This window comes from Engystomops pustulosus, chromosome 9, assembly GCF_040894005.1.
Source record: "Engystomops pustulosus chromosome 9, aEngPut4.maternal, whole genome shotgun sequence".
Lineage (NCBI taxonomy): Eukaryota > Metazoa > Chordata > Amphibia > Anura > Leptodactylidae > Engystomops > Engystomops pustulosus.
The window spans coordinates 56,603,425-56,629,084 of NC_092419.1; the positions used below are offsets into that span (position 1 = coordinate 56,603,425).

Genomic DNA, 25,660 nt, shown 5'->3' on the forward strand with positions numbered 1-25,660 from the left:
TTTCACTTTACATTTGGAGTGCTGCCTTTTTTCTATTTGGATACCTTTAAAGGACCTGACGCCCGGCCCTAATAGGCGTGCACCCCTTCATTATTGTCTTCATCTGTGCTGCTTGGACTTTCTTTAAGCACTGTATATAACAGCAATAATGGCACAGTGCATTGCTAGGGAGTGTAAAATATACCAATGATAGGAGGAGATTTAACACTTGGGACTAGAGAGTTGTTGTGCTAAAAACATATCCATTTTACACAGATATTCTTGAAAATAAACATGAGGATGAACAGTGAACATAATTATATAGATAGTAGATTTTAAATGAATGTGAACTTCAAGTATCATGATACTCCCTAATCAAGTTGGACATTTATAGGCTGCATATTGTGTAATCTCATTTGTTATGGAAGAACGCATTCATACTAATTATATTGTTCTAGTGTAAATGTTGCATCCTTACTGTATATGTAAAGTGAATACAAGAATATCTCAAAATTAGGAGTGGTAGGAAACCCTCCCATCTGAAGTTCCTCAGGAATCCTGCTAACACCAGACCAGGGTAACCAAAAATCCTATTGTACAAATTGATGGCGTCTGAATGAGCTTCTCTCTACATCCCTTAACGAGGTCAGCAAGAGGTAATGTCCTCTGGCTCTTAGGTCAGAGCTAGATAGACCGTCTTGCTATACACATCAAAGAAATATGTTGAATAATTCATATTTCGGCAACTAACCTTCCCATAAAAATTCCATTCACCATAATAATGTTTCTTAGGCCAAGGGATAACTTCAGAGAGCAATTAAATAACTCCCAAAATATTTATAAGGTTATCCTTATGATTATGTATGTATGTATGTAGGACATCATATGGGATGAAAGTAAGACTACGTCTGTAGGATGCCCACATGGCAAGATATCCACATATAAAGATTGAGGCATACAAGGGGTCATAAACCACTAGCAATTATAACAGCAATTAACATATTCTTGCCTCCTTTGTGTAATCACAGGAAGGGGGGCTGGGGGAATGTTAGAATCATATTTAGGTAGAAGTTTAGAGATAGGAGATGGTCATTCTTTTGGGAATCCCTAGTAGATGGATTTGATCATATATTTCTGCTTCCCCAGGCACCAAACTTATGTAATGAATTAAGTTTTGTTTTTATCCCTTTTATCAAACTGTTATTTTTGCATTTTATGTATTGTCTGTTTAATTGTTACCCTTTTTTACAATAACCCCTTGTTTGTAAGCATTTTCCTTTTTTATATTAAAACCTAAGGTAAGAGCCTTCCTGTGTTTTAATGATTCCAGAACTCAGAAGAGACATTACCTGAAGTGATAGATCTATCTAGCTAGTGTTATATTGGGGCAGATTTATCAAGCTGTCTGAAAGTCAGAATATTTCTAGTTGCCCATAGCAACCAATCACAGCTCAGTTTTCATTTTACCAGTGCTCATGAATATTTTAAAGGGGAGTTGTGATTAGTTGCCATAGGCAACTAGAAATATTCTGACTTTCAGACAGCTTGATAAATTTGCCCCATTGTGTTTGGGCATAATTTGTGCAAGGTGTCTTGTCAGCCTTATATATGATGTGTTGGCAGCTAAATTCACTCAGGTTTTGGAGGGCGGAAATCTGTCAGAGGGTTGTCCAGTGTGACCCGATAGTCTTCCTTCCTTAACCAAAGTCAGTGATCTTGACTCATATATATTTTATTTCTTTATTAGTAAGTGCCCTGAACCCTATATGGACATTGGTCCCTCATTAGAAAGTGACCACTGTGATCTTCTACTTTTAGGTTACATAAGTCTGGATGAAGGAGATACTTGATTTTAGAGTGGACCATTATACAAGTGATCCCTAACTTACAGATGTGCCCTCTCTGCCCACTGTGACCTCTGGTGAAGCTGTCTGGATGCTTTACTTTAGTCCTAGGCTGCAATGATCAGTAATAAGGTGTCTCTTATGAAGTTTTATTGATTATCATTGTTCCCATGACAGCCCAAAATTTTGAAAATCCAATTGTCCAATAGTTACAATTATAAAATATACCAGTTTTGACTTCCATACAAATTCAGTTCCAACCTGAAGAACCTATCCTGTATGTAACCCGGGGATTGCCTGTAAATGTACTTGTTGTATTCTTATTTTCCACCTGTCAGGAGTAAATCTTGGAGTTCCCTTTGAATGGGGAAACTCTGGAAGGTCAGTATCAGACAACTGGGATCTGTCCAGCCCCAGCACTTATCTTTCAGTAAGAAAGTCTAATTATTTCATCTGTCGAATATGAGTACAAAGAGCCACGATCAGGACTTCATGTACTGTGTTTTGACTAAATTGCTATTAATAAATGGTTTCCATATGGATTCAGTGACACCCTGTGCTCTTCTGTACAGTAAATGGCACAAGGCAATCCTGAATATCCTTTTTGTTCTATTTAAAAAATTTCTATAGTTCATATCAGATGTTGTTAATGTTACACACAGCAGAGTGTAATATCTCCATGATTAAGCAGCTGAAAATTGAGCTCCATCAAATAATCAAATAGTAATGTTTGAGGTAAGAGGCGGTTAGATTGTGTAAGCGGCTTTTTTAACAAGCTGCTTGAAAGAGGGCCTCTATTGCTTTCCATTTTTACAAAGCAAATAATATAAAAGATGTGTTCAGAATTTTGGTGGCTATCATGTTTTCTTGACCTTGGAGATGAGATGATAGAGTCGGAAATAAAGAGCAGATGTGTCCCATTTGAATGAATGTATGGCAACAGGTACACTTGGAAAACCAAAGGAATCCTAGACGGGATCAAATTAGTCTCCACCCCTGGCCCCCAGACAGAATGTTTCCTGCCAAAGTACAGAATACTCATTAAAAGGCCTTTAATGTTGAAAGGTGAACAGTTACAGAAGTCTGCAAGATACAGTGCCAGCTACTATTTTGGTGAACAGCATCACCCCGGCTGGAATAATCTGTTTGGAGAAAAGTTCACTCCCTGCCGCATCATCTAGTTACACTATTGATGATGTATTAACATCTTAGGGTATATTCATACTAAGATTTTCATGGTGCTTCCCATTTTAGTTTTGGTCAATGAAAAACACTTCTTTTATTGCCTAGCAAACACTCATCAACATGTCAACCCTTTGTTGCAATAGTGGCAGAAGCCCAGTTCAGCCTTGGATTACTGCCGCGGCCCCACATCAAGAATGTGCAGCATTTTATTTTTTCAAAGTATGTTTGTATGTTTTGGTGTATGAATATACCTAGAAGGGGCAGGATTATCAGGACTGTGTTCAACTGGCAACATTTTTCCCATGTGTCCTTCTTTAACAATTCACTATATATAATCAGTTTACAAAAGTGTAGAACATTATACATTAGATTATTACATTATACATTAGATGTAATTATTAGACGATAAGCTAATCACATCTGTCTATGTCCCCAAAAGTGGAAAAGCTTTCGAACAGAGCAGATATCTTAGATATACAGTTCATTTGCATAAACCTATAAATTCCATTACAATTGTTATGTAAATCCATTCCATATAATTATTTTAATTATTTAATATACAATAAAAGTACAAATGAATGTTCTTTTTCTCTTAATCTTTTCTCGCCTTCATCAATAGCCAGTATCCAAATGCTTGTTTCGCAGAGAGCAATCCCACCGCATTTTCATTACATACATTCATGTTCAGGTTGGCTCAGTAGCTAATTTTCCTTCTGTAGTTGTAGAAGGTTGTAGTAAGGCTTCCGGCACATGCCAAATGTACCAAATCTCAGCTGTGAAACACTGAAAGTTTGTTCCATTTATCACATGTCATATGCCTTTGTAATAAACATGCTCTACTTTTTAATGGATTGGTGGCATTGTCTGCTAAAAGAATGGTTGTTCTCCATTAAAATGTATTGCATTAAAATAACAAACTATCTTTCACTTCTAGCCTTAGAAGAGAAGAGGTGAGAAGATACATGAATACATTAATATTTTGTATTTACTGGTCACCCAAAACAAAGAGGACAAATGCTTCAATGCAAGACTCTACTCTGCAGGCCTCATATTATTCACACTGGTTTACATGTTATTAACTGTACTTTGGTTCAACAAAATATATCTGGAAGAAGAAAGAATCATGGCTGCCCAACAAGTTATGTTAATACAGGCAGTCCCCGGGTTACATACAAGATAGGGTCTGTAGGTTTGTTCTTAAGTTGAATTTGTATGTAAGTCAGAACTGTATATTTTATCATTGTAAACCCAGCCAGAACTTTTTTGGTCTCTGTGACAATTGGATTTTAAAAATGTTGGGTTGTCATAAGAATCAGGATTAACAATAAAGCTTCATTACAGACACATTTGATAACTGTTATAGCTGTTTATTGTAGCCTAGGACTAAAGTACAATAAATTACCAATATCCAGAGGTCCGTTTGTAACTAGGGGTCGTATGTAAGTCGAGTGTTCTTAAGTAGGGGACCGCCTGTATACCTTTATATAATTACAAAGTAGACTTTATGAAACAGGTGTGGTTAGTGTACAGAAATCTATGAAATATTCTACTGTATGCATGAATGAGTAAGTCTGCGTATACATATACTAAAGGAAAGCTATCAGCTCATTTTGTCAAATATAAACTAAACATACAGCCTTGTAAGTAAAGTACCCTTCTAAGGGCAAACTGTTTTTTATCTATATGCAAATGAGACATTTGGTACATGGGACTACGTAGTCATTTCTCTTGACCAGTTCTAGCATGTTTGACAGTGCCCTACTCACCCTCTGTGGGCTCAGTGGATCCTGCAGCTGGTTCTGATAAAGGTGTTGTCTGTACAAAACGTCAGAAAATATTTTTAATATTTTGAGTTAATAGGGCAGGTTTCCCTGTACTTCCAAGATGGCAGTCACTATTAACATTGGAAAGAAGTCGGTTGATGGTTTAACCAAGAATTGTCTCGCATTTGCACAATTTTTCATTGCAGCCAGACAGATCTTTACCCATGTTGGGCATACGTTTCCAATGATATCACGTGAAAGATGATTGATCTTTATTCTTCTAAGATGTTACTTTCCTTTAAAGAATGATCACAGTTTAAAGATGTTTTGTCTGGCTAATAAACAGAGCGGACAGCTGCAGTGTGTATAGACAGCTTATTTATCAGGGTTTCTGCGCCAGAACGCTAGCCTAAGCCTTTTGATGTATCCCACTGTGTTGGAGTGGTGGCGGGCTCCCCAGCATATGATAAATAACCCCCTATGTATTGGAAATGTTGATCCAGAAATATTGAGGACTCTTAGTTCATAAGTAAAGTTTATATTGACTGGTGAATGTAAAAGACACAATCTATTGTTTTATGCCCACTATAAAGATCTGTAACATACAAGGTAATGATGAGCTAAAATAGCTTTTATTGAACAGAAGTCTCTTTTATGAGCATGTACTTTTTACAAAAAGAATAAAGAGTAGATCTTCTTTATGTAACCTTGAGGTGGGTCAAATCATGCCAGTGCAAATGTCATGCAGGGTCAACCAATTGTGGCCCAGAAAGTTGTCTAAAAGCAACCAGCCACTATGTCATTTGTCAGTTCCTTTCCATCCAACATCTGTCTACATTAGTCGACAACCATGAAAATACAAGGATGAATATATTTAGTAGTGGTCTGAATATCTTTCATTTGTAACAAATGCAATAATGTTTAAAGATTTTTAAGATGTTTAAGATAATGTTTAACCTATTAAGGAGATTTAGGACGCTATACTGGGGCCGCAATAAATAATAGCGCTTGTGCAGTCATTCGGTAATGCTGGCATAGTACAACATGGCTATACTGCGCATAGGCAGAAGCACCAGAGATGGATCTGATTCAGCTCATCTAACCCATCTCTAAATAAGTATAAAGCAAGCACATAATATACATAAGAAATGTCAGAAAAGGCTTGGTTATGTATAGCAGTTATGACGAGATCTGGCTCACACTGTGCACTTGGTTTCTCCTTAGGAATATTAGAGTTCATCAGCTTGGCTGTGGGTCTTGTCAGTATCCGTGGTGTGGACTCTGGACTGTACTTGGGCATGAATGAAAGAGGAGAACTGTATGGGTCGGTAAGTTTGAAAAATCCAATACAATAAACTCATATTGAATACTCGTATCAGTGAACTATTGAAATATATCTGAAATATTAGTTCATAATATAAAGACCCCTAGGGGTTTTCCAGATTCCTATAAAATTCCTTTAAGTGTGTGCAGGAACTCAGTCTATTTATTCTCACAAGACTGCATTGAAGCTTTTATAGGAATAAATAGAGGCACTCATTTGCTGTCCACAAGTTAGAAGCCATGTTAGTGGGAGAGTTGGATTACTGGTTACCTGACATAGCAGAGGGCCAGAAGTTGGCACAGAGAACTAGCAACAAGTACCTCTCCTGGTTAGAAGACTACCTTGCCCTGTTGGAGTGCTATACCCCTTGGTCCCATCATGCTAAATGATTAAAAAGCACAACCTTTAACTATACAGAACATGAGTAATGTTAAGAACATTGAAAACCATGATCTCAGTGTACATGTAGGACATTTAATCAATAAGAAAGGTTTTTAATGCACCCGAATAATTGGAGATCATGAACATTTTGCGGAATTGCCAGATTTACAAGCAGATAAAAGAAGGATACAATCAGTCAGAATACAAGCAGTCCCCAGGTTATGTACAAGATAGGTTCTGTAGGTTTGTTCCACAAGTTGAATTTGTATGCAAGTCAGAACTGTATATTTTATAATTGTAACGCCAACCTAAATTTTTTTGGTCTCTGTGACAATTGGATTTTAAAACTATTGGGTTGTCATAAAAACTAGGATTAACACTAAATCTTAATTGCAGACACCTTTGATAACTCTTATAGCTCATAATTGTAGCCTGGGGACCAAAGTATAATAAATTTCCAAAATCCAAAGGGCTGTTTGCAACTACGGGTCATCTGTAAGTCAGGTGTTCTTAAGTCAGGGGCCACCTGTTCATGTAAATACACAACTGGGAAATGTGGCTGTATTTTCAAGTAGAATCAGGTCAGATCTTCGCCCACACCATGAACAAAGGGAAAAATCAATCTTTGCCTCAGTGTTAATGGGGATGACCCTGCAGTAGTAGAGTTTTTGGATTTTCATAAAGGAGATATTGATGAGAACACATACTTTGAAGCCTTTTTAAAAATTTTAATTAAATCACTAGCTTAGAATTAAAGGGTTTTTCTAGGCTGCAAATATTGCAGAACTATCTTCAAACTATCTTCTAGTAGAAAATTACCTAATATACCCCCACTATCAGTATTTTGTCAAGAATAACACCTTCTGTTTCACTCATGGTCCAGTTTGGTGGCATCATCCAGAAAGTCCACAGTGAAGTAAACTACTGTAGTTGTATATAGTCACAGAGCTGGAGAGCTCAGTGCTTGAGGTCAATCTCTCCTTACCTTAGAATGCCATGCATTTATGGACATCACTATCTGGCTGGGGATGTTCTGAGGAGAGGAGAACTTTACTTCAGTGCTAAAATCTCTGCCATGACTTCATACAAAAAATTGTAAGTTGATTTTCTAGATGATGCCACTAACTTGGCCATGAAAGAAACTTGATCTGAAAGGTGTTAATCTGCTTGAAAATATGCTGGAAGTGGTTTATTGAGTCAATTTCTGCCGACATGTTGTTTTCGGGATATCAGATTGGTAGGAGTCCAACACCTAGTACCTCTCCCAGATCATATGTTTATAGCAGCTTTTAAATAAAGAATGTGATGGGAAGCAGATAGTTCCATTCTTTGTGTAGTGGCTGAAATGAGTTACTGCAACTTAGCTCCCATTCAAATCATTTTCGATTATTTCAGTCTTGTTTTTGTCACATAAGATACCATAGCATGGATGCAGAAGGTGTTTCAACCCAAATAAACATGTTTTTCTTACACGTCATTCAATCATCACAAACAAACTGTGTCTTACAATGATCCCAGGAACCATCATGGATATTATAATCCTTTGTAGTGTGAGGCAGATGGCTGATTGGAACGTTACATATCAGGCACAGTAACACTATGTCCCTTGTGCTATAATTTAGAGCAGCCTCACCCAGTTTTCACTGCATCAGGCTGCGCTGACTTGTGATAATCACATTTTTAATGTGAATAAATCTTGATCACTTATGCTGATAAAACATCAGTAATTGGGTTATGAAGGGAAATCCAACCTCTTTTATGCCCAAGGGCCTGAGTGCTCCCTAGTTGTGCAGCTGCTTGAACATATACCATCTTGTTTAACCCCAGCAGAGCCACCCGGACCATATAAAAACTTAATAATACATTAAAGTTGTGGGTTGTAATGTTTATATTTAACTTTTTCTCCTTTAAATGTGCAGCAAACTTGTTGCATAAGTTGTTCCGCATTAACATGACATGTTTCTACATTATAATCATTAATTATTAGAAAGTAATAGGCCATGGCTGCTAGCTAAATGTTTCCGGATTATATAACATCTGCAAAACATGAACAAACAGCGCCCCTAGTGTCCAGCAGCATAATAATGTCTCACTGCGGTCATGCATAATTAGTACCGGTAATCGCAATATAATTATAATTCCTGTAAGTTAGCATGCTACTAGGTACATATAGAATACTCTTCCATGGTGCATGTGGACTTTGACCTTAAAGGGGAATAACACAAACAGCACTCCAGACAAAAGGGTTGGTTGCTAATAAAACACTAACAATTAAAATTATGAGCTGTATAATTGGGAGTATTGCAATGTGTGCTGCATCCTAAGTACAACCTCTACCTAGTATGAACTCATACACGCACAGGTCATACGCACAGCTTAAACTGAACATGGCCCTCATACATATAGCAGACCACTCAGCTGAACCTGCTGCTTTTATAAACTGACATGAGATGTTGCAAACAGGAAGGGTTAGACATTTTGAATTTTTGCTCTCCCCATAAGAAAAGCCATGGCCACCAGTGTCCGTTCACAGGTGAATCTGAGAACGTGCAGGCTTGGTAGAACTAAGTATGCATGTATGATGGGATCAGAAGGAATAGCTGTCAACTGAATGAGATTTCAACTAACAGATATTGAAGGTGTATGTGCACCTCTAGTCTCTAAGGGCGACTATCAATATAAAAGATATTCCTACTAGAGAATATGTGAATGTAGCAGATTTTGTCGGTGATTTGTCTTACCTGGCCTGTCTTTTCAACTAGAGCCAGGGCCACCAACAGGGAGAACTGCAGCTGGGCCTGGCCACTAGATGTGCTGAGGGGGCATGTGCTGCGATTGCCACCAGCTACTGGAGGGCATGTGTTGCCATGGCTAACTATCTACTGGGGGCATGTGCTGTGGTGACTACCCACCTTCTGAGGGCCATGTGCTGCGCTGGCTAGCTATCTACTAGGGGACATGTGCTGTGCTACTTTATATGCATTGTTAATGCATTTTACGCTATATGTTATATGAGCAAACCCTTAATTAATGAATTAGGGGGTTCATTATATATAATAAATTGGGGGTGCTGTTCACGCTATAATTCATTCCATGGAACTATATATACCATGATAATGAATTTATAAAGCACTTGTATGCAATGTAGCATAATAGTATGGGAACTTAAGTGTGGGGAACTAAATCTTATCTGTCAGGGGCCCAAAAATTCCTAGTGGCGGCCCTGACTAGAGCATACATTTTCTGAAGTGCTGACAAGGTATCCAGTCTTGAACATGACACATCTATACCTTGTCCATCTTATACACAAAAGGAAAATGACTAATATTTTATCCTATACACTATGAAACCTTGTTCATACAGCAGAACCACCTGCATGTAACCTGTATGATGACATAGCTAGAGATGTGCTCAGAACATGTGATGCCATATAATAACTCTGTACAATAAAGTATTCTGCTATAGTCTGGGTTGTACAGTCAAACACATTTTTTATGATTTATAAAGAATTTGGGGAAAAATTGATCTTATATCAGATTTCATAATTCAAAGCCATTATTACTTAGAACCATAGGGAGATGCTATATACTGATAGCATATAGTATGCCTCAATTTCATATAGACAATTTTTATCTGCCATGAGCATGATGCCTTAAATCCAACATAGGCTTCATGCCTATGATAATAATATAATGACTATATAATCTAAAGTTTATCAGTGTGGGGAATTAAAAAGCCCGCTTGGGTCACCCTGATATGAGTTGGTACATTGTCACTTCATATGAGGAGGACATCACACAAAATATTTCCCCTATTCCTCTGCCCTAACCTTCATTGAACCTAGTGTTTTGCTAAACTACTGTTCTGAAAGAGTTATTTTTGGCACAGAAAAAGTTATTTAATAGGGACTGTACTAGTTCACCACCTGAGCATCTAAGAAGGTCATCTCTCCACAATTTATTGTACCTTTTGCCAAATAAATCCTTAGCGGTTACCTTCCAGCTTTATTCCTGCCACATTCATACAGAAATAGAAATTAATGAAAAAAATCAAATTTTTTGGCCAATATTTGGCTGCAGATATCCCTCTCTATTATAAATTGCATGGGTTTTTCTGTAGGACAAGGTAGATTTCTCTGATGTATACTCTCGTTTTTCACAAATGTATATACATATGGTAGTCATTTCATGATTAAAAATGTGTTTCTACAATAGCCTGCTCTCTTCCCTCTGCGGATTTGAGCTGGCCCTGCGATGTGTCACTTGCAAGCCAGCTTCTTTTATGTCAAAGTTGTAAAATTCATGTTGAAAACATATATTGTCTGTGCCAAGGCATAAGGGAACAATCTTCAAAAAAAAATCTATGTACAGGTGGAGATTTTCCTATTAAAATGATCAAAGACACAATTAGCAACGCTAAAAGAAAAACATTCTTGGTCCAAAGGAAAAAAAAGTCAAGGATTTTTTTTTCTTCCCAGAAACCCAGCTGGGAGAATGCAGGCAAAAATCATAGTTGATTAACCCCCACAATGCCAGCAGCTTTTACACAAAAGGTATACCAGCCAGTATGCAGAAGGACTGCAGATTGTTCTTTTTCTAAATGCCTGTGTCTTCCATCCTACGTTAGCAGGAAGATCAGTCTGGCTGTTAAAGCTGCTGGAAATCCATCAAGGGTCCCTTAGGCTATGTGGCCCCAAATAGCTTGTAAAAAACATACGGAAAGTAACATTTCTTCCATCTGAAGTCACGCTAAACCAATAATCACATCTGTCTTTCCCATAGATTAAGATGTATTTAAAATACTCAATGGCTGTTCTAATTATATGTGTTTTTTTTATATTTGTAGCAACAAAGGGGAGTACAGATTGTAATAAAAGTGGAAGCAGAAAACTTAAAGGGGTTGTTCCATGAAATTAACATTCCCCACTAATCTCTATTGTGGATTGGGGCGAAATTATTTCATGGGAATTATTATTTCATGGGATATTTAATGATACAAAGATTCATGTGATAGATTTACCATAGTAGAAACTGTCATCCAACCTTAAGTATTCAGCAAGTGTTACAGAAATTTTTTTATAATACTATGCTCACGATGACACACAGCCTTTTTTGCAGAGAAAAAGTTCAATCTTCAGCCATGGGATACAGTCACCAAACATACATAGAAAAGTCAGCTGAGTGAACAAATTACCACAAAAGATAACTTTCCAGTGTGTAGTGTGCCATCCAGCAATCCCCTGACATGATCAAAGAAGGATCAGGCATGTTGGATTTTAGTGCTAGTTCACGTTGCTTCCCTTGGAGACAGATTCCCAGTGGAGATGTCTGGCAGTGGCTTACTTAGCTCTACTCTACTCTACTCTAACCACTGAAAATGCACTTGGCTCCTGCTTTTTTTTCCGTGGGGTCCAGTTATTGATAGCCTTGCCTGAATGTAGAGATAAAAAGCCATCATGAATGATTGGCCATTGTTCTGTGCAGCCTGTGGATTACAGTAAATGTCCAAAGTGACATGAACCCTTTAATACCTATGTGGATGACATTTTTCTTAAAAATTCCATAACAGAAAATAACAGACAACACACATGTAATATGAAATCATGAAAACATTACCAATGAGTTGTGTATCTGTCGGCAAACGCAGGCTCCTGAATAAAATCCATATATACTGTTGGTTAATGCTGAAGTCAACGGTCTACTCATATGGCACCTTGAGCAGTATTCTGCAACATTTACTCACAGTGTAGTCATTTGCAGCTCAAATATGCCCATGGGGGTAAAACCTGTTGCCCTGAGACTATTATAGAGTTGAATCGTTTTGGGTGGTCATCTTAAGGTTTTGTTATACATTATTTAAAACTGTACATTAAATATAATTTCCATGAACCTCACCAATGTTTTTCCTTCTTATTTGACAGAAAAAGCTGAACAGGGAGTGTGTATTTCGGGAGCAGTTTGAAGAAAATTGGTACAACACATATGCATCAACTTTGTATAAGCATACAGACCCAGAGAGACAGTTCTATGTGGCTCTAAATAAAGACGGGTCTCCAAGAGATGGATATAAGACTAGACGACATCAGAAATTCACACATTTCCTCCCAAGGCCTGTGGAACCTTCTAAGATACCAATCATGTACAGAGACCTTTTTCACTATAGGTGATGTTCGGCTACCTACTGATGTTAATGTATATACCTGGGACTTTTACAGTGGCTGGAGCGCCGTTTTGAAATGCTACTTGGCCAGGAGGCACACTTCTTTTAAACTGTTGTGAGAGGACCTGTTTAAAAGGTTTGCGGTCTAGGAGAAAGGGTGATGGCCATCACAATATAGACCACTTTTCCTTTTTTATATAAAAGAGATACTTACTTTTGTAAATATAAATAAGACAATAGGTACTTAGTACCATTCTCTACCAACAAATGTATACCACTGGTTACCAGTCTCTGGGACCCAATATTAATAAGCATTCCTGACTTTGGTTGAGTTTAAGCCTCCAGTAGAAGAAAGGCCATTGAAAATGGCTCTTTTTGGCCTTTTCATACTCTAGGCTTTAGACTAAGAGTAATGGTACTGTGCTTGAATGTAAGAGAGCATTATGTTTCTAAGGGGATCATATATTGTTCCTTTTTCAAAAAATTCCTAAAAGGGGATTCTTTTTGGAATCTCGTAAAACAAAATATATATTGGTGCTGTGGGCTTATGGCAAACAATTAAACTGCCCTATGGCTTTTTGTAAATTATGTAACCAAATATCAAAATCCTTTTGTAAAAATTCTAAAACAATTGTGAACTATCACTGAAATCATCCACAAGCATTAGCACATGACTAGAAGCTGTAGGGAGCCATATGAGTAACATATGACATGCACACACTACACTAGAATTGTGTGTAATATTAAGGATGGGCAATGGTAGAAAACCCTCTAGCGGCTCCACTCAGCTTCATAAAATTATCTGAGGCACAAATATAGATCCAGGTGGAGCACACAGGATGACTGAAGGTGCAACCAAAGTATGCTCCATATATGCTGCTTTTGTGCCTTATGTATCCGTAACTTACAGACCCACTAAACTTTCACACACTAGAATGTATGTGATAAAGGCACTTAAGGCCACTAATTAAAGTGTAAAAATGTTGTTTAATAGAACATTGGATAGAAATGTCAACTTCTTGGATGGATGAGGAGTCTAACACAACAATTGCCATCCCAAGGCAGAAGATGTGAAAACTTATAAAAGAGGATTTCACCACCAGCTTGTACATGATGGTGACCTGCATGTGGTCAATCTGAAGACGAAATCTGTGGAATTCCCCTCCCCTGAACTCACAGTGCTCCTGTTTTCAAGGAACGTTATAAAGATGCAAGCATAGATACTGTGCATAAGGATGAAAACTATTTATGAAATGTATATGATATTTATTTTATATATTTATTTATTACAAATAATTTTATTTTTAATGAGAGATACCTATGACCAGATTTTTCATCAGGAGGGAAACAATATCCTCCTGACTCATAAAAAATAAGAATAATTTTGAGTCTTTAAGAGCTTATTGGCAATAAAATTGTCTTTATATTGTAAGCTGGTATGTTTTTCATGGCAGTGGTGGGGAAAATATATAAAGTTTATCTAAAGCAAATCAAATGAAAACTAAGGAGTGCTGAAAAGATTTCTGTCCCTTCACATCTTAGGATGGCCACTTCTACTAAGGGGCTCTCCTGGTCATAGCCACATCCAAGAATCTCAGGTCACCTCCTAAAATATGGAAGAATCCTGTCTGTTTTCTCTCACTACCTCCAGCTTCTCCATTCTTTAAAACTCTAGTGATGAGAGGGAAACACTGGAAAATGCAGAAATATGGGAAGTTGATGGAACATCCACATGAAAAATAGCTTTTTGCTATGTAGAAACTTGTCAGATAAAAAAAAGACCTGGGCTTGTTCTTGCCAGTAATAGTAACCATGCACTGGCCAATTGGTCTGTGCACAAACTCAATCGGCTAAGGCTTATGCAAATGTGTCCCAAAATTGGAGAGGATTTAGATTGTGTGAGTATGCCATTGTGTTCTGCTCATGTAAGAAGCCTCTCATGATTACAGCCATGTAAAAACATGCACACTTGCAAAACATGCACACATGCAAAAAATAGATTTCTACTCTGTCCTTCATTCAGCAAAATCTGCAAGAATATGAATGTGCAATTGACAAGAGTTAGTTGGGGATTTACTTCAGATTTTTTGCCAGATGTGGTACAATGGCCACGAAAGATTCACAGGCACTACAGTAAATGCAAACGCATATTTTACACATGCCCATAATTATCATGACCTCCAGTTCTATCCTGTGACATCTACTATGATTGTAGTGAAAATAGAATAGAAGGACATAACTGTAACTATGGCAGCTGCATGTATAACTCAGTTACTTGACTATATAGTGAGGTTACTGCTACTTCTGATCATTAAAGTTAATGATCTCCTAAGGAGGGAGGGGCTGCACATCTGCCAGTTTGTACATGTCAAAAAACGACAAGCCACTGGCAGGGGCTTAACTGCAGTGTCAGTCGGCCCCATCATCTGTGCACACTGTACAGCAAAATATGTATATATGTACATGCTGTATGCTGTAATATGAGGCCCCAGTCTGAGACACATTTGTGGTACAAGGGACACATTTGTGTCACAGCTGCACTGAAATAGGAGTTCCAGTGCTCAGTCGGGCTGTACACCACATTTATCAGGCAAAGTCCGACAGAAGTGCCCGCCCCATGTTAAAGGTGCACCAACAATAAAAGTGGTACACTCTGTCGAAAGAGTGCATGGAGCGCCAGATTCATGAAGACGGGCGCCCTATGGACACGTCACACAGGGAAACTGCACATAGTACAGTTTGCACTGCTTTTAGTAAATGTGGGCCAGTGATTTTACAGTATATGGATAATACACAGTGATGTCCCATTACGGGATAATACATACATTGATATCACAGTAGAGGAAAAATACACACAGTGATGTCTGAGTAGAGAGAACATACACACAGTGATGTCCCAATAGAGGTATAATATACCCAATGATATCACAGTTACATGGATAATACACAAAAGTGATGTCACAGCACAGGTTTAATACACACAATGATATCACAGTATGACACTGTGATTAGACAATGATGCCACAGTAGGGGATAATAAATAAAGTAAGGTCACAGTACCAAGGGATAATACACACATTGATGGCACAGCACAGGAATAATACACACAGTGATTGTATACAGCTAAAACCTATTTATTTTGTGGTGTTTTTGCAGTGTTTCTTATGAAACTTGTAACACACCATTTATTATTAGCAGAGAGATAAAGAACAACCCATTAAAACCTAATATTGTTTAGTTAATTCTTGACAAAGTCTTCCAGTGGTGCTCCCCACTCAATCTTGCAGTAGTCACAGCGGCGCCTCCCACTCTCTCTTCTAGTAGTCACATCTGTGCTTTCTATTCTCTCTTCTAGTGGTCACATCTGTGCTTTCTATTCTCTCTTCTAGTAGTCACATCTGTGCTTTCTATTCTCTCTTCTAGTGGTCACATCAGTGCTTTCTATTCTCTCTTCTAGTAGGCAATGCTCCTAAAGCAATTACATTAGCGTCACCCAATAGTAATAACAGGTTCCCATATCCCAGCAGTAATTCCAGCAGTCCCCCTTCATTAATAGCAGATGATTAGCATGAGACTGGGAGAAAGTTAACTGGAATCTAAGAGTCTAGGTGCTCACCTGGGAAGGGTGAACTGTAGGCACAACTCCACACTCAGGACACAAAGCCATTGTTCTGTTATCTTTCCATTGAGTGATACATCTGGTTTTTAACAGAAACATTTTTATCTGTGCATTTCACTATTAAACCATTACCAAACTCTAATGCATCAAGCTGAGCAGGAACTTTCAGGGTCCAAATGTACATTCTGTAACAGATCGCTGCCCATAATGTGTTGTGGCAAAGGCAAAGGGCCATTTGAGGCCAAAACCAACAGTTACCTCTGCACGCTATGTAGCTACACGACTGCTTCAATGGGATCACTTGGACAACATTGGTTTATACATGCCAGTAAACATGGCAATAAATGCCGGAGAAAAAAATAATACTCTCCTATCTTCTCTTTCTATTCTATCATTAGACGACAGTTCTTTAATTTCTGTCTCATGTTCATTCATTTTAGGGTTAAATAGGTAAAATAATGAATTGGCCCTTTCACTTAACTTAACGATGACATATGGAAATGACATGCAGAAATGGCCAAACTATAATTTCATGGTCTTGGGCTACCAAAGCAAAGGTAACAGTTGATGATTCCAGATTCTTTTATTTTTCTCTCCTAAATTCCCTTTACTTGATTATTGATAATTATCTGAACCACATATATGTGTGAATATTATTTGTGGGTGCATTCACATAATTCTGGGTAGATATTTCTATGCTGAAAATGTATGAGGCACCGAAAGGGTAAATGATGAGAGGCATCTGAAAGGGGATCCCCTGAAAGGCTCTGCATGGAGGCAGCTGCATTTAATCACCTTCCGCAGCTATTAGCAGGAGCGAGTCCTGTCTTCAGAGAACTGGGACTGGCAGCCAGCCAGAAGCCGTGTCTCCCACCAGTTGTGCCACCCTTAACCCCTGATCTTCTGGCCAAGACTCCATCTACACACTGGTGGACCCGAGAATAACCTTGGATATGACTCAGTAATAATCTGTGGTGTCTGTAATGAAATGGGTCAGCTCCAGGTTTTTGAGAGGTAATGACATGTTTACGTTTGCCATCTCTGCAAAAATCAGTCGTCTGAGAATTTTAAAATATTTATTTGGATGGTGTTTTAGGGTTGCCGTGGTAACTTAATACTACAGTCTGTATTATGCACCAATACAAACTTTTGTTTTATATGTATAATATCACCATTACATATTCTACTATACCATGCCATACACGATTGTATCACAAGAATGAAATGGGCAAAAGAGGGTCATTGGGAAGGGGGTCATTTTAACAAATCTGACAATCTTGACAATGGTCTCAGAATGGGGTCACACATGGCGCTTGGGTTGCTTTTACAAACGCAAAGCAGGTGCCCTCTTGCCTGGGCCCTCTTGCATATTCTTTGATATAGAAAAGCATGCAATGTAACCAACACCCACTGTATTGCAATGTTTTTGGACTGTAAGACACAACCTGATATTTGGACATTAAAAAAATGGAAAATACATTTGACACCTATTTCCTGGTGGTCACAAACACATCTCTACATGCACATTCAAACAGACAGATTTTCTAGTATAAGTATCCTGTACTTTATTCACAGCCTCCTCACCCCCTGTGTATAATCAGCCTCCATTTCTCATGCACAGCCTACTCACCCCCTGTGTATAATCAGCATCCACTTCTCATGCACAGCCTCCTCACCACCTGTGTATAATCAGCCTCCACTTCTCAAGCACAGCCTCCACACCCCCTGTGTATAATCAGCCTCCACTTATCCTGCACAGCCTCCACACCCCCTGTGTATAATCAGCCTCCACTTATCCTGCACAGACATCTCAACCCTGTTTATAACCAGCCTCCACTTCTCCTGCACAGCCTCCTCACCCAATATGTATAATCAGCCTCCACTTCTCCTGCACAGCCTCCTCTCCCCGTGTATAATCAGCCTCCAAATTTCCAGCACAGACTCCTCCCCCCTGTGTATAATCAGCCTCCACTTCTCATGCACAGCCTCCTCACCCCCTGTGTATAATCAGCCTCCACATCTCCAGCACAGCCTCCTCACCCCTGTGTATAATCAGCCTCCACTTCTCCTGCACAGCCTCCTCACCCCCTGTGTATAATCAGCCTCCACTTCTCATGCACAGCCTCCTCACCCCCTGTGTATAATCAGCCTCCACTTCTCAAGCACAGCCTCCACACCCCCTGTGTATAATCAGCCTCCACTTCTCCTGCACAGCCTCCTCACCCCCTGTGTATAATCAGCCTCCACTTCTCCTGCACAGCCTCCTCACCCCATGTATAATCAGCCTCCACTTCTCATGTACAGCCTCCTCACCCCTGTGTATAATCAGCCTCCACTTCTCCTGCACAGCCTCCTCTCCCCCTGTGTATAATCAGCCTCCACTTATCCTGCAGACTCCTCAACCCTGTATATAATCAGCCTCCACGTCTCCTGCACAGCGTCCTCATCCCTGTGTATAATCAGCCTCCACTTCTCCTGCACAGCCTCCTCTCCCCCTGTGTATAATCAGCCTCCACTTATCCTGCACAGACTCCTCAACCCTGTGTATAATTAGCCTCCACTTCTCATGCACAGCCTCCTCACCCCCTGTAAATAATCAGCCTCCACTTATCCTGCACAGACTCCTCCCCCCTGTGTATATTCAGCCTCCACTTCTCATGCACAGCCTCCTCACCCCCTGTGTATAATAAGCCTCCACTTCTCATGCACAGCCTCCTCACCCCCTGTGTATAATCAGCCTCCACTTCTCCAGCACAGCCTCCTCACCCCTGTGTATAATCAGCCTCCACTTCTCCTGCACAGCCTCCTCACCCCGTGTATAATCAGCCTCCACTTCTCATGCACAGCCTCCTCACCCCCTGTGTATAATCAGCCTCCACTTCTCATGCACAGCCTCCTCACCCCTGTGTATAATCAGCCTCCACTTCTCATGCACAGCCTCCTCACCCCCTGTGTATAATCAGCCTCCACTTCTCATGCACAGCCTCCTCACCCCCTGTGTATAATCAGCCTCCACTTCTCCTGCACAGCCTCCTCACCCAATATGTATAATCAGCCTCCACTTCTCCTGCACAGCCTACTCATCCCTGTGTATAATCAGCCTCCACATCCCTGTGTATAATCAGCCTCCACTTCTCATGTACAGCCTACTCACCGGCTGTGTATAATCAGCCTCCACTTCTCCTGCTCAGCCTCCTCACCCCCAGTGTATAATCAGCCTCCAAATCTCATGCACAGCTTTCTCACCCACTATGTAAAATCAGCCTCCACACCTCCTGTGTATAATCAGCCTCCGCTTCTCCTGTACAGCTTCCTCCCCCCTGTGTAAAATCAGCCTCCACTTCTCCTGCACAGCCTCCTCACCCCCTGTGTATAATCAGCCTCCACTTCTCCCGCACAACCTCCTCACCCCTGTGTATAATCAGCCTCCACACCTCCTGTGTATAATCAGCCTCAAATTCTCCTGCACAGCCTTCTCAGCCCCTGTGTATAATCAGCCTCCACTTCTCATGCACAGCCTCCTCATCTACTATGTATAATCAGCCTACACTTCTCTTGCATAGCTTCCTCATCCACTGTGTATAATCCGCCTCCAATTCTCCCGCACACCCTCCTCACCCCCTGTGTCTAATCAGCCTCCACTTCTCTTGCACAACCTCCTCACCCCCTGTGTATAATCAGCCTCAACTTCTCCTGCACAGCCTCCTCACCTCCTGTGTATAATCATCCTCCACTTCTCATGCACAGCCTCCTCAACCCCTGTGTATAATCATCCTCCACTTCTCATACACAACCTCCTCACCCCCTGTGTATATAATCAGCCTCCACTTCTCGTGCACAGCCTTCTCACCACCGATCTATAATCATCCTCCACTCCTCATGCTCAGCCTCCTCATCCCCCTGTGTATAATCAGCCTCAACTTCTCCTGCTCAGCCTCCTCACCCCCAGTGTATAATCAGCCTCCAAATCTCATGCACAGCTTTCTCACCCACTATGTATAATCAGCCTCCACTTCTCCTGTACAGCTTCCTCACCCCTGTGTATAATCAGCCTCCACTTCTCATGCACAGCTTCGTTATTACTGTGTATAATCAGCCTCCATATCTCATGCACAGCTTTCTCACCCACCATGTATAATCAGCTTTCACTTCTCCTGCACAGCTTCCTCACCCCCTGTATATTATCAGCCTCCATTTCTCATAAATAGCCTTCTCACCCCCTTTCTATAATCATCCTCCACTTCTCATGCACAGCCTCCTCACCCCTGTGTATAATCAGCCTCCACTTCTCCTTCACAGCCTCCTCAACGCCTGTGTATTATCAGGCTCCATTTCTCATACATAGCCTTCTCACCCACTGTGTATAATCAGCCTCTACACCTCTGTGTAGAATCAGCCTCCACTTCTCATGCACAGCCTCCTCACCCCCTGTGTATAATCAGCCTCCACTTCTCCAGCTCAGCCTCCTCACCCCTGTGTATAATCAGCCTCCACTTCTCCTGCACAGCCTCCTCACCCCATGTGTATAATCATCCTCCACTTCTCCTGCACAGCCTCCTCACCCCCTGTGTATTATCAGTCTCCAATTCTCCTGCACAGCCTCCTCACCCACTGAATATAATCAGCCTCTACGTCTCCTGCACAGCTCTCCTTACCCCTGTGTATAATCAGCCTCCACTTCTCATGCACAGCCTCCTCCCCCACTGTGTACAATCAGCCTCTACTTCTCCTGCACAGCCTCCTCACCCCCTGTGTATAATCATCCTCTACTTCTCCTGCACAGCCTCCTCACCCCCTGTGTATAATCATCCTCCACTTCTCCTGCACAGCCTCCTCACCCCTGTGTATAATCAGCCTCCACTTCTCCTTCACAGCCTCCTCACCCCCTGTGTATAATCAGCCTCCACTTCTCCTGCACAGCTTCCTCACCCCCTGTGTATTATCAGCCTCCATTTCTCATACATAGCCTTCTCACCCCCTGTCTATAATCATCCTCCACTTCTCCTGCACAGCCTCCTCACCCCATGTGTATAATCATCCTCCACTTCTCCTGCACAGCCTCCTCACCCCCTGTGTATTATCAGTCTCCAATTCTCCTGCACAGCCTCCTCACCCACTGAATATAATCAGCCTCTACGTCTCCTGCACAGCTCTCCTTACCCCTGTGTATAATCAGCCTCCACTTCTCATGCACAGCCTCCTCCCCCACTGTGTACAATCAGCCTCTACTTCTCCTGCACAGCCTCCTCACCCCCTGTGTATAATCATCCTCTACTTCTCCTGCACAGCCTCCTCACCCCCTGTGTATAATCATCCTCCACTTCTCCTGCACAGCCTCCTCACCCCTGTGTATAATCAGCCTCCACTTCTCCTTCACAGCCTCCTCACCCCCTGTGTATAATCAGCCTCCACTTCTCCTGCACAGCTTCCTCACCCCCTGTGTATTATCAGCCTCCATTTCTCATACATAGCCTTCTCACCCCCTGTCTATAATCATCCTCCACTTCTCATGCATAGCCTCCACTCCACCTGTGTATAATCAGCCTACGCTTCTCCTGCACAGCCTCCTCACCTCCTGTTTATAAAAAGCCTCCACTTCTCCTGCACAGCCTCCTCACCCCTGTGGATTATCAGCCTCCACTTCTCCTGCACAGCCACCTCTCCTTGTATAACCAGCCTCCACTTCTCCTGCATAGCCTCCTCACCCCTGTGTATAATCAGCCTCCACTTCTCCTACACAGCCTCCTAATCCCCTGTGTATAATCAGCCTCCACTTCCCATGCACAGCCTCCTCACCCCCTGTGTATAATCAGCCTCCACTTCCCATGTACAGCCTCCTCATCAACTGTCTATAATCAGCCTCCACTTCTCCTGCACAGCCTCCTCACCCCCTGTGTATAATCAGCCTCCACTTCTCCTGCACAGCCTCCTCACCACCTGTGTATAATCAGCCTCCACTTCTTCTGAACAGCTTCCTCACCCACTGTGTATAATCAGCCTCCAAATCTCATGCACACCTTTCTCACCCCCTGTGTATAATCAGCCTCCACTTCTCCTGCACAGCTTCCTCACCTCCTGTGTATAATCAGCCTCCAATTCACCCGCACAACCTCCTCATGCCCTGTGTATAATCAGCCTCCACTTCTCATGCACAGCCTCCTCCCCCACTGTGTACAATCAGCCTCTACTTCTCCTGCACAGCCTCCTCACCCCCCGTGTATAATCAGCCTCCACTTCTAATGCACAGCCTCCTCAACCCCTGTGTATAATCAGCCTCCACTTCTCCTGCACAGAATCCTCACCCCTGTGTATAATCAGCCTCCACTTCCCATGTACAGCCTCCTCATCCCCTGTCTATAATCAGCCTCCACTTCTCCTGCACAGCCTCCTCACCCCCTGTGTATAATAAGCCTCCACTTCCCATGTACAGCCTCCTCACCCCCCGTGTATAATCAGCCTCCACTTTTAATGCACAGCCTCCTCAACCCCTGTGTATAATCAGCCTCCACTTGTCCTACACAACCTCTCACCCCCTGTGTATAATCAGCCTCCACTTCTAATGCACAGCTTCCTCATCCACTGTGTATAATCAGTCTCCAATTCTCCGGCACAACCTCCTCACCCCCTTTGTATAATCAGCTTCCACTTCTCCTGCACTGCCTCCTTACTTCCTGTGTATAATTAGACTCTACTTCTCATGCACAGCCTCCTCACCCCTTGTGTATAATCAGCCTCCACTTCTACTGCACAGCCTCATCTCCCACTGTGTATAATCAGCCCCTACTTCTCATGCACTGCCTCCTAACCCCCTGTGTATAATCAGCCTCCACTTCTAATGCACATCCTCCTCAATCCCTGTGTATAATCAGCCTCCACTTCTCCTGCACAACCTCTCACCCCCTGTGTATAATCAGCCTCCTCTTCTCATGCACATCCTCCTCACCCCTGTGTATAATCAGCCTCCACTTCTCCTGCACAGCCTCCTCACCCCTGCGTATATTTAGCCTCCACTTCTCCTGCACAGCCTCCTCACCCCTGTGTATAATCAGCCTCCACTTCTCCTGCACAGCCTCCTCACCCCCTGTGTATAATCAGCCTCCACTTCTCATGCACAGCCTCCTCACCACCTGTGTATAATCAGCCTCCACTTCTCCTGCACAGCCTCCTCATCCACTATGTATAATCAGCCTACACTTCTCCAGCACAGCCTCCTCACCCCTGTGTATATTCAGCCTCCACTTCCCATGTACAGCCTCCTCACCCCCTGTGTATAATCAGCCTCCACTTCTCCTGCACAGCCTCCTCACCCCCTGTGTATAATCAGCCTCCACTTATCCTGCACAGCCTCCTAACTCCCTGTGTATAATCAGCCTCCACTTCTCCTGCACAGCCTCCTCACCCCCTGTGTATAATCAGCCTCCACTTATCCTGCACAGCCTCCTAACTCCCTGTGTATAATCAGCCTCCACTTCCCATGTACAGCCTCCTCACCCCCTGTGTATAATCAGCCTCCAATTCTCCTGCACAGCCTCCTCACCCCCTGTGTAATCAGCCTCCAATTCTCCTGCACAGTCTAGTCACCCCTGTGTATAAATAGCCTCCACTTCTCATGCACAGCCTCCTCACCCCCTGTGTATAATCACAGATCTTAAAGGGGTTGTCCGAGTTCTTTAAAAAAAGCTAAAAGTGGCCGGGACAGGGCTGCTTAAAAAAAATAAAGATGTACTTACCTCCCGGTGCCCTCCCGTATCCAGCGCTGCTGTCGCTCTGGTCCAGGTGCCATGTAAACAAACATGGCCGCCGGAGCAGCGCCAGACCCGACAACCTTCCGGCCCCCATACACAATGCTGTGTATAGGGACGGATAGGCGTGCCCGGCCACGGCCGGCCAGAAGCTGGATACGGGAGGGCACCGGGAGGTAAGTACATCTTTATCTTTTTTTAAGCAGCCCTGTCCCGGCCACTTTTAGCTTTTTTTAAAGAACTCGGACAACCCCTTTAAATCAGACATTGTAGGTCTCTGTGTCTTCCACCAAAGCCGGCTCTGATATTAACAATAAAAAAGGTCATGTGCCGTCATTTGTTTAAAATATCTTCCTTAAGCTGGCTGTACATTTTATACAGGATTTTGGTACTGATATGTCTACGTTGCATTTGAACCTTCTGGCGGTTGGATATGCTCATACAGTGGGATATGTTGTGTTTCCCAACTATCCTTCCATAGACAGTTACATTACTGTAGACCTCCAAGAGTGTAAGCTCAATGAGCCCAACAGGAGGGAGCAGGATAAAGCTTGCTGCATCTTTTCAGACTATGTTTACGCGAGGATGTAATGTATACTGGGCAGACAGTATATGTCTATGGGTACATTCTGCCTCTACAGAGGGAGCTTCCCCGGGATATACAATGAAGATCTTATAAAAATTGAATGTGAATATAGCCTAGTTTTGGTCATTCATCTACTTTTTTTTTTTTGTTCCTCATGATGTTTAGGGAGATATAGATATCACAGTTGGAGCTCAGCATCCCAATTCTTAAACAGGCAAATTGTACAAGTGTATGTGGGAGTCAACTGTGCGTCTATGACCAACTATGACCAGGTCCTTATAGACCCTCAGATTTCAATTTCAGTATAGATCCTGCTATAGCCAGTTTTTTATGTCACGGTTAGAGTTCAACACAATCTGCTCAATCCCATTCCTTCTTCCCAGTTTATTCTACAAATTCGACTGTACATAAATTGGTTAAAAATATATGAGCCTTATTGTTGTAACCTCCATTAAGCATATAAATTGTGGTCACAGGCATTGGATTGTAGTGCTAGTCAAGTGTAGGCAACACTTGACCAGCACTAGAATTCAATTCAATGGAGAGATTGGTATGAATGGGATAATCAATGATAACATAATAAGCGGGTATTGTAAGTTATAAAATCCTAGACATAAAAAGTTAACATTTTTAATATCCACTCTGGTTTTTAAAGGGTTACTGAGATGTGCAATGACTGGATAATTGAAATCATATTAAATGCAGTTTGGAGGGATCTAGTCTATTCTTGCAGTAGAGGAGTTAAATGTTTGATACTGCTCAGACAGGATTCCTCTTTTTTCCAATAAGAACCCACCATTCTGCAATATAACCCGAGGGGTAATGAGAACAGACATTGTCCTGGTCCTATGATCTTTGAAATTAGAGGATTTGTCAACGCTAAAGTAAGATAAGCTGAACTGTTATTAGATGCCCTGTTATTTCCACAGAGGGGGGGGGGTGAACAAACCCTTTATTATCTGGTCCGAGGATGTTGAGAGGATGAGATTACTCATGCTTGGTTATAAAATGAGTTTGACATTTTCCCAAGGATACCCCCCATTCAAATTAACCAACTCAATGCCAAAGTTTTAAGGAA

At 41.5% G+C, this 25,660-nt stretch overlaps 1 protein-coding gene and 1 long non-coding RNA gene across 4 annotated transcripts in view; one reads left to right on the plus strand and one right to left on the minus strand.

Annotated features, from left to right (window-relative positions):
• FGF16 (fibroblast growth factor 16) overlaps window positions 1-14,067 on the plus strand; it is a 29,821-nt gene extending 15,754 nt beyond the window's left edge. For both annotated transcript variants that reach the window (XM_072123922.1, XM_072123923.1), the window contains exons 3-5: window positions 5,996-6,099; window positions 12,397-12,638; window positions 13,630-14,067. In XM_072123922.1, coding sequence (XP_071980023.1) covers window positions 5,996-6,099; window positions 12,397-12,638; window positions 13,630-13,666 — 383 coding nt within the window. In that variant the 3' untranslated portion in view covers window positions 13,667-14,067. The remainder of the gene's footprint in view (window positions 1-5,995; window positions 6,100-12,396; window positions 12,639-13,629) is intronic.
• The window catches only part of LOC140077063 (uncharacterized), a 62,617-nt gene that overhangs the window by 18,278 nt on the left and 18,679 nt on the right, over window positions 1-25,660 (minus strand). The window lies entirely within an intron of this gene.